This window comes from Schistocerca gregaria, chromosome 6, assembly GCF_023897955.1.
Source record: "Schistocerca gregaria isolate iqSchGreg1 chromosome 6, iqSchGreg1.2, whole genome shotgun sequence".
Taxonomy (NCBI): Eukaryota; Metazoa; Arthropoda; class Insecta; order Orthoptera; family Acrididae; genus Schistocerca; species Schistocerca gregaria.
The window spans coordinates 282,847,625-282,861,528 of NC_064925.1; the positions used below are offsets into that span (position 1 = coordinate 282,847,625).

The 13,904-nt window shown below is 46.9% G+C and overlaps 1 protein-coding gene across 6 annotated transcripts in view; it reads left to right on the plus strand.

Annotated features, from left to right (window-relative positions):
- LOC126278282 (inactive dipeptidyl peptidase 10-like) overlaps nucleotides 1-13,904 on the plus strand; it is a 1,623,672-nt gene that overhangs the window by 1,521,502 nt on the left and 88,266 nt on the right. For all 6 annotated transcript variants that reach the window (XM_049978288.1, XM_049978290.1, XM_049978291.1 and 3 more), the window contains exon 8: nucleotides 9,776-9,891. In XM_049978288.1, coding sequence (XP_049834245.1) covers nucleotides 9,776-9,891 — 116 coding nt within the window. The remainder of the gene's footprint in view (nucleotides 1-9,775; nucleotides 9,892-13,904) is intronic.

Sequence of the window (13,904 nt, forward strand, 5' to 3'; positions counted from 1 at the left end):
TTGTCCCAGGAAGGGGAAACTTTATTGACACATTCTTGGGGTCAGATACATCACATGATCACACTGACAGAACCACAGGCACATAGACACAGGCAACAGAGCATGCACAATGTCGGCACTAGTACAGTGTATATCTACCTTTCGCAGCAATGCAGGCTGCTATTCTCCCATGGAGACGATCGTAGAGATGCTGGATGTAGTCCTGTGGAACGGCTTGCCATGCCATTTTCACCTGGCGCCTCAGTTGGACCATTGTTCGTGCTGGACGTGCAGACCGCGTGAGACGACGCTTCATCCAGTCCCAAACATGCTCATGAGGGGCAGATCCGGAGATCTTGCTGGCCAGGGTAGTTGACTTACACCTTCTAGAGAACGTTGGGTGGCACGGGATACATGCGGACGTGCATTGTCCTGTTGGAACAGCAAGTTCCCTTGCCGGTCTAGGAATGGTAGAACGATGGGTTCGATGACGGTTTGGATGTACCGTGCACTATTCAGTGTCCCCTCGACGATCACCAGAGGTGTACGGCCAGTGTAGGAGATCGCTCCCCACACCATGATGCCGGGTGTTGGCCCTGCGTGCCTCGGTCGTATGTAGTCCTGATTGTGGCGCTCACCTGCACGGCGCCAAACACGCATACGACCATCATTGGCACCAAGGCAGAAGCGACTCTCATCGCTGAAGACGACACGTCTCCATTCGTCCCTCCATTCACGCCTGTCGCGACACCACTGGAGGCGGGCTGCACGATGTTGGGGCATGAGCGGAAGACGGCCTAACGGTGTGCGGGACCGTTGCCCAGCTTCATGGAGACGGTTGCGAATGGTCCTCGCCGATACCCCAAGAGCAACAGTGTCCCTAATTTGCTGGGAAGTGGCGGTGCGGTCCCCTACGGCATTGCGTAGGATCCTACGGTCTTGGCGTGCATCCGTGCGTCGCTGCGGTCCGGTCCCAGGTCGACGGGCACGTGCACCTTCCGCCGACCACTGGCGACAACATCGATGTACTGTGGAGACCTCACGCTCCACTTGTTGAGCAATTCGGCGGTACGTCCACCCGGCCTCCCGCATGCCCACTATACGCCCTCGCTCAAAGTCCGTCGACTGCACATACGGTTCACGTCTACGCTGTCGCGGCATGCTACCAGTGTTAAAGACTGCGATGGAGCTCCGTATGCCACGGCAAACTGGCTGACACTGGCGGCGGCGGTGCACAAATGCTGCGCAGCTAGCGCCATTCGACGGCCAACATCGCGGTTCCTGGTGTGTCCGCTGTGCCGTGCGTGTGATCATTGCTTGTACAGCCCTCTCGCAGTGTCCGGAGCAAGTATGGTGGGTCTGACACACCGGTGTCAATGTGTACTTTTTTCCATTTCCAGGAGTGTAAATGGAATCAAATCCAGAACTCAAGGATCGAAGTGTACTGCGTTACTCACTGGACCAACACACCCCTCTGAATCAGGTAGCACTTCTCTTTATTTCGCTTCCGTAACGATAAATAAATATTCATCTATACTCTGCAAATCAATATGAAGTGCATGGCAGAGGGTACTTCCCATTGCACACGTTATTAGAGCTTATTACCCCTGCGCTCAGGTATGGGGCGTGGGAAAACATATTCCTTAAACTCCCCTATGCATGCCGAAATTAGTGTAATTTTGTCTTCGTTATTCCTATGGTAGCAAGAAGTAGGAGACTGAAGTTCATTCCTAAATTATTCAATTGACGATGTAATCTGAAACTCTGCAAGAAGGCTTTCGCGAAATAATTAGCCTCTACATCCAAGCAGACTAATGAGTGCAGAATACGGATTCAGAATTAAAAAAAAAGTAATAATAACTAACAGAAATGAGAATAGCGAGAAACGTAAATCAAAACTGGTGATCACGAAGTAGAAGAAGTTAATGAATTATGTTACCTTGGAAGTAAAATAACTTATGGGTGACGAAGCGAGGAGGACATAAAAAGCAGACCAGCGTGGGAAAAGAGGGCATTCGTGGCTAAGAGAACTCTACTGATATCAAGCATAAGCCTTAAATTCGATGAAGACGGTTCTGAGAATGAAGGCTTTGAGTAAAGCATTGTATGACAGGTGAATCATGGACAGTGTGGAAAACGGGGACACATCTGAATCGAAGCGTCTGGGATGTGATGCTACAGAAGAATGTTGAAAATTAGGTGGACTGATAAGATAAAGAATGAGTAGATTATCCACAGAATCTGCGAAGAAAGAAACACATGGAAGCACCGATAATAAGAAGGGAAAAGATGATAGGGCATGTGTTGAGATATTAGGGAATAATCACCATGCACTAGAGGGTAAAAACTGTAGAGGAAGACAGAGGTTGGAATACATATTGGTATGCGTATAGGTGTTTGAACAGTGGGATGTGTTTGTAAAGGGGTAGACCAGCCTGGGTGGCAGAGCGGTTCTAGGCGCTACGGTCTGGAAGCGCTCGACTGCTACGGTCACAGGTTCGAATCCTGCCTCGGGCATGGTTGTGTGTGACGTCTGTAGGTTAGTTAGGTTTAAGTAGTTCTAAGTTCCAGGGGACTGATGACCTCAGAAGCTAAGTCCCATAGTGATCAGAGCCATTTGAACCATTTTGTAAAGGGGTGGCAGCATACCAAGGTTGATGATCAAAGGGGAGACCATTGGGTTATTGGAATCTAGTTTGCGGATAATACAGGAGATGTGAAGGTCTTCGGTGTGGGTGAGGATGGATGGGAATTTTATGAGATGGTAGACGATCCCTGTTGGGAAAAGTAAACAGATGTGGGAAGTGAGATGGTTAGAGGGTTTGGAAGAACATAGAACTACGATGAGACGGATAGCCATGCAACATTTGGATAGCAAATGATGTGACGGTTCAGGATTTTGTCGTGTGGAGAATAGTGGAAGGTTGTGATCCCAAATTTCGGCCAGTTAGTAGTTTTAGTCTGTTGTGGGGTTTGTGCTAGATTGTTATTATGTGAGGTTTCCACATCAGATGCTCCAAACCATCCAGTACACAGCGTTAAATCAGTGTGCGATCATCCACCATACCCAAATCTTGTAGGTTCGGCGTCGTCTCGTTTGTAGGAAACGCCAAAGATACTCAAAAAACGATGCCAGCTATCGATATTCGACGTGTGTGACAGCGGCTCGAAATGCGCTTATTCGTAACGCAATGAAGCCGGACGCGACACTTTCTGTCAACAGAAATTTGTTTGTTTGAAAATGGAATAATGACAAAACGCGTAAGGATGAAAGAAGTTTACTTCTGTCATCCTTACATGTGATCGAGACGGGAGTTTCATTATATGGAACCTGTTAAGCTACAGGTTACAACTGCAGTAATTATTGGGGGGGTACCAGCATGAGTTGCTCCACGCACAGCGTTAGTGTGTTATGGCTGCAATATGATCGGCGTCCTGAGCGAGAGTAAGAATTCATTATCTCTCTCTCTCTCTCTCTCTCTCTCTCTCTCTCTCTGTGTGTGTGTGTGTGTGTGTGTGTGTGTGTGTGTGTGTGTGTGTGTGTGTGTGTGTGTGTGTGGTTTAGAGACACTCACAGGAGAGGTTAACAGCGAAGAATTCTATCATACGCGTCAGAGAGAGAAGTCGATGGCGCCTGAAGGGGAGCTGGCAATACCTTTTTCTGTACGTTTCTGCTACGACCTGACAGCCGAAATTAGTTTCTTTGTGAGACTGAACTGTTTTAAAGTGAGTTTCTGGTCAGCGGTTTTTCCCAGCCGGTTCATTAATCACGAACTGTATGTAGACGCCTAAAAGTCGAATTTTGCAGCAGTGTTAATGACCATTAAGTCTTTCTGGTAAACGTGTCAAGAAAGCAGCCTCTGTTTTGTGTTAAACTTCTAACTTTGGCATGTAACTTTAAAATCAGGAGTACGTTCATTTAGATGTTTTTACATCTTTCTCTTTCTTCAGACTAAATGATCACAATTGTTGGTAAGCTATTTTGCCAGCTTTCTTGCGCGCATTTCACAAAAGTACCTATGACTAGCTGAGTACGCGGCGTTACTTGGGTATGTATATATTCCTGTCTTCTCTTAGCCCATCTTCTCCTCCTCCTTTTGTCTGATTATCTCGTCCTGTCCTCGGTCTCTGTCCATATCTTCCTCATTCCTTTGTACGTCCGTCTGCTCTACCAGCCTTCTTCCATCTACTCCTTTCCGCTCTGTCCATCTTCTCCTTCCACTCTGTCTTCTATTCAGCCCCTCTGTCCATATTCTCCTTTCCCCACTATTTTTCTGCCTCGTACGCAGGTTCGCAGGAGAGCTTCTGTAAAGTTTGGAAGGTAGGAGACGAGATACTGGCAGAAGTAAAGCTGTGAGGACCGGGCGTGAGTCGTGCTTCGGTAGCTCAGATGGTAGAGCACTTGCCCGCGAAAGGCAAAGGTCCCAAGTTCGAATCTCGGTCGGGCACACAGTTTTAATCTGCCAGGAAGTTTCATATCGGCGCACACTCCGCTTCAGAGTGAAAATCTCATTCTGGAGTATTTGATATGTATGCCAGGTTTGGTGGAAATCACTCCTGGGCTTTAGGAGGAGATACAGGACATGGAAGACTGATGTACTGAGCATAAACGGCACACACGATTACAGCAGCAAATAGAACTGCTATTGCCGAACATTGCTTGGATACTGGTCACCCCATGTTATACAATAACACCGAGATATTGGCATGCACGTTCAGCTATTGTCCTGTTGGAACAGCAAGTTCCCTTGCCGGTCTAGGAATGGTAGAACGATGGGTTCGATGACGGTTTGGATGTACCGTGCACTATTCAGTGTCCCCTCGACGATCACCAGAGGTGTACGGCCAGTGTAGGAGATCGCTCCCCACACCATGATGCCGGGTGTTGGCCCTGTGTGCCTCGGTCGTATGTAGTCCTGATTGTGGCGCTCACCTGCACGGCGCCAAACACGCATACGACCATCATTGGCACCAAGGCAGAAGCGACTCTCATCGCTGCAGACAACACGTCTCCATTCGTCCCTCCATTCACGCCTGTCGCGACACCACTGGAGGCGGGCTGCACGATGTTGGGGCGTGAGCGGAAGACGGCCTAACGGTGTGCGGGACCGTTGCCCAGCTTCATGGAGACGGTTGCGAATGGTCCTCGCCGATACCCCAGGAGCAACAGTGTCCCTGATTTGCTGGGAAGTGGCGGTGCGGTCCCCGACGGCACTGCGTAGGATCCTACGGTCTTGGCGTGCATCCGTGCGTCGCTGCGGTCCGGTCCCAGGTCGACGGGCACGTGCACCTTCCGCCGACCACTGGCGACAACATCGATATACTGTGGAGACCTCACGCCCCACGTGTTGAGCAATTCGGCGGTACGTCCGCCCGGCCTCCCGCATGCCCACTATACGCCCTCGCTCAAAGTCCGTCAACTGCACATACGGTTCACGTCCACGCTGTCGCGGCATGCTACCAGTGTTAAAGACTGCGATGGAGCTGCGTATGCCGCGGCAAACTGGCTCACACTGACGGCGGCGGTGCACAAATGCTGCGCAGCTAGCGCCATTCGACGGCCAACACCGCGGTTCCTGGTGTGTCCGCTGTGCCGTGCGTGTGATCATTGCTTGTACAGCCCTCTCGCAGTGTCCGGAGCAAGTATGGTGGGTCCGACACACCGGTGTCAATGTGTACTTTTTTCCATTTCCAGGAGTGTAAAATCTATCTCAAATCTGTCAGTATCTCCAGGCTTCTTCCATGTATAGAGCCTTCTTTTATGATTATTGAACCAAGTGTTACCTATAATTAAGTTGTGCTCTGTGCAAAATTCTACCAGGCGGCTTCCTCTTTCATTTCTTTGCCCCAGTTCATATTCACCTACTACGTTTCCTTCTCTCCCTTTTCCTACTACCGAATTCCAGTCACCCATGACTATTAAATTTTTGTCACCCTTCACTATTTAAATAATTTCTTTTATTTGATCATGCATTTCTTCAATTTCTTCGTCATCTGCAGAGCTAGTTGGCATATAAACTTGTACCACTGTAGTAGGTGTGGGCTTCGTATCTATCTTGGCCACAATAATGCGTACACTATGCTGTTTGTAGTAGCTTACCCGCATTCCTATTTTCCTATTCATTATTAAGCCTACTCCTGCATTACCCCTATTTGATTTTGTGTTTATAACACTATAGTCACTTGAATAAAAGTCTTGTTCCTCCTGCCACCGAACTTCACTAATTCCCACTATATCTAACTTTAACCTATCCATTTCCCTTTTAAAATTTTCTAACCTATCTGCCCGATTAAGGGATCTGACATTCCACGCTCCGATCCGTAGAACGCCAGTTTTCTTTCTCCTGATAACGACATCCTCTTGAGTAGTCCCCGCTCGGAGATCCGAATGGGGGACTATTTTACCTCCGGAATACACTCCTGGAAATTGAAATAAGAACACCGTGAATTCATTGTCCCAGGAAGGGGAAACTTTATTGACACATTCTTGGGGTCAGATACATCACATGATCACACTGACAGAACCACAGGCACATAGACACAGGCAACAGAGCATGCACAATGTCGGCACTAGTACAGTGTATATCCACCTTTCGCAGCAATTCAGGCTGCTATTCTCCAATGGAGACGATCGTAGAGATGCTGGATGTAGTCCTGTGGAACGGCCTGCCATGCCATTTCCACCTGGCGCCACAGTTGGACCAGCGTTCGTGTTGGACGTGCAGACCGCGTGAGACGACGCTTCATCCAGTCTCAAACATGCTCAATGGGGGACAGATCTGGAGGTCTTGCTGGCCAGGGTAGTTGACTTACACCTTCTAGAGCACTTTGGGTGGCACGGGATACATGCGGACGTGCATTGTCCTGTTGGAACAGCAAGTTCCCTTGCCAGTCTAGGAATGGTAGAACGATGGGTTCGATGACGGTTTGGATGTACCGTGCACTATTCAGTGTCCCCTCGACGATCACCAGAGGTGTACGGCCAGTGTAGGAGATCGCTCCCCACACCATGATGCCGGGTGTTGGCCCTGTGTGCCTCGGTCGTATGCAGTCCTGATTGTGGAGCTCACCTGCACGGCGCCAAACACGCATACGACCATCATTGGCACCAAGGCAGAAGCGACTCTCATCGCTGAAGACGACACGTCTCCATTCGTCCCTCCATTCACGCCTGTCGCGACACCACTGGAGGCGGGCTGCACGATGTTGGGGCATGAGCGGAAGACGGCCTAACGGTGTGCGGGACCGTAGCCCAGCTTCATGGAGACGGTTGCGAATGGTCCTCGCCGATACCCCAGGAGCAACAGTGTCCCTGATTTGCTGGGAAGTGGCGGTGCGGTCCCCTACGGCATTGCGTAGGATCCTACGGTCTTGGCGTGCATCCGTGCGTCGCTGCGGTCCGGTCCCAGGTCGACGGGCACGTGCACCTTCCGCCGACCACTGGCGACAACATCGATGTACTGTGGAGACCTCACGCCCCACTTGTTGAGCAATTCGGCGGTACGTCCACCCGGCCTCCCGCATGCCCACTATACGTCCTCGCTCAAAGTCCGTCGACTGCACATACGGTTCACGTCCACGCTGTCGCGGCATGCTACCAGTGTTAAAGACTGCGCTGGAGCTCCGTATGCCACGGCAAACTGGCTGACACTGACGGAGGCGGTGCACAAATGCTGCGCAGCTAGCGCCATTCGACGGCCAATACCGCGGTTCCTGGTGTGTCCGCTGTGCCGTGCGTGTGATCATTGCTTGTACAGCCCTCTCGCAGTGTCCGGAGCAAGTATGGAGGGTCTGACACACCGGTGTCAATGTGTTCTTTTTTCCATTTCCAGGAGAGTATTTTACCCAAGAGGACGCCATCATCATTTAATCATACAGTAGAGCTGCATGCCCTCGGGAAAGATTACGGCCGTAGTTTCCCCTTGCTTTCAGCCGTTCGCAGTACCAGCACAGCAAGGCCGTTTTGGTTATTGTTACAAGGCCAGATCAGTCAATCATCCAGACTGTTGCCCCTGCAACTACTGAAAAGGCTGCTGCCACTCTTCAGGAACCACACGTTTGTCTGGCCTCTCAACAGATACCCCTCCGTTGTGGTTGCACCTACGGTACGGCTATCTGAATCGCTGAGGCACGCAAGCCTCCCCACCAACGGCAAGGTCCATGGTTCATGGGGGGGAGGATCACGAAAGTACAAACATAATATTAAAAGTACCAATACGATGTAACGAAAAACATTTAAAAAATTTTATGTGAGTAGCCAATATGATTCATTTCGATATTTGTTGGTTTAAAAAAGCCTCTAGCGAGAATTAAACCAGCGACCACATGATTCCAAAATCTAACAGTATGCGCTGTCACTCTTTTTATTAAGTCTTCATTAAACTGAAATAAGAATTACTAGGTTTTTACAAATGTTTCTGCGTGTTTATCAATATGCAAAACGTTCAACTTCTTTCTCTAACACAGAAAATAACGATGATAATAATAATAACAATAATACTACTACTACTAATAATAATAATAATAATAATAATAATAATAACAATAATGATAAACTTTTAAAGGAAAACAATAATGGTACACCAAATACAGATCTGTCTCTGTTGCATTCTCATAAGTGATCTCAAAACAGTCTGCATTAAAGAGCCTTTTTCTTAGCAATTAAATAAATATTGTTTCAAAAGTTTGATTCCATCAACTGATTGTGTTACTGACTAATGCATAATCATCATCTTCGTTTTCCTTTGTTAAGTTGTATCAGGAATCACACACTGATAATTATGTACTGACAGCCCATATCAGGTTCCTAGATGAGAAGTAAGGTTCCAATGTTGCAAAGAAATATTCCTGTATCCAGAATGAGATTCTCACTCTGCAGAGGAGTGTGCGCTGATATGAAACTTTTTTGGCAGATTAAAACTGTGTGCCGGACCGAGACTCGAACTCGAGACCTCTGCAAGGTTCGCAGGAGAGCTTCTGTAAAGTTTGGAAGGTGGGAGACGAGATACGGGCAGAAGTAAAGCTGTGAGTACCGGGCGTGAGTCGTGCTTCGGTAGCTCAGTTGGTAGAGCACTTGCCCGCGAAAGGCAAAGGTCCCGATTTCGAGGCTCAGTCCGGCAAACAGTTTTAATCTGCCATAAAAGTTTGATATCAGCGCACACTCCGCTGCAGAGTGAAAATCTCATTCTGAAAACATCCCCAAGGCTGTGGCTAAGACATGTCTCCGCAATATCCTTTCTTTCAGGAGTACTAGTTCTGCAAGGTTCGTAGGAGAGCTTCTGTGAAGTTTGGAAGGTAGGAGACGAGGTACTGGCAGAAGTAAAGCTGTGAGGACGGGGCGTGAGACGTGATTGGTTGTCTCAGTTGGTAGAGCACTTGCCCGCGAAAGGCAAAGGTCCCGTGTTCGAGTCTAGGTGCAGCACACAGTTTTAATCTGCCAGAAAAGTTTTAAATTCCTGTATATCGGTGCCGTGGAGTCTGACCAGAAAAAAGTCAAGTGTCCAGCAAGGCAGGCAAAAACATTGTGATCATCGTCGGGGAAAGATTTCCCATATAATCACAAAAGTTGGTCACCATTTATTTTATTTATGTTCGTCCTCGTGATAATAGAGAGCTTTTTTCTTACCTAATTCCAAATACTAGTTTTTTCTTGCATTGATGTATGTGTTCTACACATTTCGCATAAAGCGGAGGGTGTTAGTTTTGTTTTATATGGACCTTCAACTCATATAAATGAGATTCGGAGCGCTTATACTGTCTATTAACCGATTGTTAAATCACACCTTTCTGATTGCAGGTGGGCACGCCTAACCCCGTGGTGACGCTGTGGGTGGCGGACGTGAGTAACCCCAAGCAGGTAATCGTCACCGACCTGAAGCCGCCGCTCGAAGTCAAGTCTTCACAAGCTCAGTGGTCAGTAAGCACGCTTACTACTTACTTTCCTTACAGTCTCAGTCCTTTAGCGGGAGGTGGACGCGATTAAAATTTGGCGGATCTGATTTCTCGTGAGTCGGAAAGACTCAGTCGTGAATCAAAAAATGTAAACCAGCAGTCAGTTGGCAATGAGTGAGGACAAGTTGATGCGGTAAACAAGCAGAATTGGAGGCTTTCAGTGCAGTTTTGTTTCGGTTTTACAGAGAGTACTCTACTGCATTGGCTCCTTACTTGGCTTGCGTTTATCGCGAACCTACTGCCCAACGTAAAGTCCCGAGCGACTGGAAAAAAGCGCAGGTGACGCCTGTGTATAAGAAGGGTAGAAGGACGGATCCTCAAAATTACAGACCAATATCCTTAACATCGGTTTGTTGCAGGATTCTCGAACATATTCTCAGTTCGAATATAATGAATTTCTTTGAGACAGAGAAGTTGCTGTCCATGCATCAGCACGGTTTTAGAAAGCATCGCTCCTGCGATACGCAACTCGCCCTTTTCTCGCATGATATCTTGCGAACTATGGATGAAGGATATCAGACGGATGCCATATCTCTTGACTTCCGGAAAGCGTTTGACTCCGTGCTCCACTGCAGACTCCTAACAAAGGTACGGGCATATGAGATTGGTTCCCAAATATGTGAGTGGCTCGAAGACTTCTTAAGTAATAGAACCCAGTACGGTTCCCTCGATGGTGAATGTTCATCGGAGGTGAGGGTATCATCTGGAGTGCCCCAGGGAAGTGTGATAGGTCCGCTGTTTGTTTTCTATCTACATAAATGATCTTTTGGATATGGTGAATAGCAATGTGCGGCTGTTTGCTGATAATGCTGTGGTGTACGGGAAGGTGTAGTCGTTGTGTGACTGTAGAAGGATTTGCGATTGGTGTAAAGAATGGCAGCTAACTCTAAATATAGGTAAAAGTAAATTAATGCAGATGAATAGGAAAAAGAATCCCGTGATGTTTGAATACTCCATTAGTAGTGTAGCGCTTGACACAGTCACGTCGATTAAATATTTGGGCGTAACATTGCAGAGCGATATGAAGTGGGACAAGCATGTAATGGCAGTTGTGGGGAAAGCGGATAGTCGTTTTCGGTTCATTGGTAGAATTTTGGGAGGATGTGGTTCATCTGTAAAGGAGACCGCTTACAAAACACTAATACGACCTATTCTTGAGTACTGCTCGAGCGTTTGGGATCCCTATCAGGTCGGATTAAGGGAGGACATAGAAGCAATTCAGAGGCGGGCTGCTAGATTTGTTATTGGTAGGTTTGATCATCACGCGAGTGTTACGGAAACGCTTCAGGAACTCGGGTGGAAGTCTGTAGAGGAAAGGAGGCGTTCTTTTCGTGAATCGCTACTGATGAAATTTAGAGATCCAGCATTTGAGGCTGTCTGCAGTACAATTTTACTTCCGCCAACATATATGTCGAGGAAAGACCACAAAGATAAGATAAGAGAGATTAGGGCTCGCACAGAGGCATATAGGCAGTCATTTTTCCTTCGTTCTGTTTGGGAGTGGAACAGGGAGAGAAGATGTTAGTTGTGGTACGAGGAACCCTCCGCCACGCATCATATGGTGGATTGCGGAGTATGTATGTAGATGTAGATGTAGATCCAACAATAGGCTATTGTGTTGCGCTGCAATACGATTGTCGTCGTGAGCTCTGTTGCATTCGTCAGAAGTGCCCAAAGAAGGATGCTGCACCCCTTGATGCTCATGTATCTCGAATGTGGTTTGATACGTCTGCTAAATTTCCATGAAAGAATGGAACATTTTTATTGCGCCTTCATGGTTGGTAAGCTTGATTATACCAAGTCTCGTATAAAGAATTTCAACGGCCTACTGTTCGTTGTTGACAGCCATCTTCATTGGTCAGTGTGTCGACTGCGACTGAAACTAGATAAAATTGAGTTTCGTGCTGTTACTGAAAATCTTCGTTTCAAGTGTTGGACTGCCGCACCAGTCAAAACAGAACTGCATAAAGTTCACACGGACTCCGCCCCATCACTGAAGACCATTTGCTTTTGGATTAATGACTTTAAACGTGGTCGGACAAACACCGAAGATGAAGCGCGTTCCAGCCGTCCAGTGACGTCCTGTTATCATAATGCAAGACCACTGAATAAAAAATGGTGAGACTCCTGAGACTGTGAAGAGGCTGTGTGCGATATGGGTGCCGCAATTGCTCACAGTCGACCAATAGCGCATCCGGCACAACATTTCAACACAATGTCTGGCGATGTTTCATCGCAATCCGCGAGAATTTTTACGCCGAATTGTTCTTATCGTTTACAGTCACCGAATTACTGTATATTTTTTTCTGTTGTATTTGAAGGAAGCTTCCAAGAGAACTTCAATAACATAAAATGTATGGGACATTATCAGAAAAGATCAATATGACAGCGCCGCAAACCACTGTCCCGCCGTCACGAGAAGAGGTTCCACAAACGTCTGCCCCATTATACTAAACGAAAGCAAGCACGTAACTCTAGTTGCCGTTCGTTTATTTGATGTAGACCTTGAGCATTGCTACACGCTAGAAAATTATTCCGAAGAAACAACACTGCACGTTGAACATCTGAAGTTAACGACAGCACAGGCTTGTGTTATAAGGCATTACATACCTTCGGGATTCGGTGTTTTCTAAAGACCTCTTGTTTTAATCGTCGCCACAGATAAGAGTGCAGAAGTGGTAAGTTAGATGGCTGAGCAGACCATTTGACGTTTCCTGAACTACCGACCCAATGCTCTCCAAATGTTGTCTTAAGAGGGTCGGTCATTACGTGTGCGGAATAGAAGGGACATCAGTCATATGGGTGCCACACCGATTGCCTTATATACAGTAGGATGTTTTTCAATAACAGCGGCAACAGCATATCATAGGAACTCGAGATACTTGAGTGTATTTAGACTCCCATCAATAAATCAGAGATGAATAATGCGGGTTTTGAAAAACACACACCAAAATCATCACTTTGCACTTTTCGTAGTTAACTTTTGGAGAATTGTAACCAATTTTGTAAATTTTGTAAGTCATTCACACGAAGCTGTAGAAGCAATGAAATGTGAAAAGGATGAAATGTGACGGAATGTAGTGTTGTTTTCTAAACATTCATGGTGGTGTCTGTTTGTTCTATATCGTGTCTCCCTACCACTTTCGCGCAACGACGCTCTGAGCGTGATTTTTTTCTTTTTTTTTTTTAGGGAATTAATTAGTTTGAACCTGGGACCTGTTGCTGGTAAGGAGACGCCAGACCACACATGACATGTAGAATTCAGAAGAGTTCAGTGAGACTAGCGATGATATAACCAAATACTTAATGATTTCAGCGTCAGCTCCATTGCACTCCCTGTAAAAGAATCTTAATACTAGCTAAATTTAGTGGAAGGGGTTCAAGGCTTTCCATTTTTAGTTAGCTGGTAAAATAACGTCGAAAAAGCAGTTAAGTTTACCATTGGAAATTTTATTCTACTCACAAAACATCGTTTATAAGTTGCACTATTGATAAAAGGAAATGTTTTAATACAGGAATGCCAAAAGCCAACTGCGTTCAACAAAAATGTGAACGAATCTTCCCTGAATGGGTTTCCAAATTCTATAATGGATCGAAGGATGACCTATGCCATATCACGTCTATAATCTAGATTTAAATTAAGTTTCACAAAAGAGAAAACTATCAAAATGGTCTACAGTGACCCTCAATTATCTTACTTACTTATCTAGCTTGTCGTAAATTACAGTGGCTGATGTGGCTTCTCAATAACTAGTGGCAAATATGAACACCATGAGTTTTAACTAACGATCGACACTAGTATTACGCAAAAAGGGGGTGTAACAGATGAGACTTCTGCAGTTCTGAGTGAAGCTTTATGCGCTGTTATGCGGCATCGCGTGCGTTCATTACCTTGTCGGTGTTTAGGCAGCGTCAGGGCGACAGCGGCCGGCGCAGCAGCCATCCAGCCCGCCGTCTCGGAACTAACTCTCTCC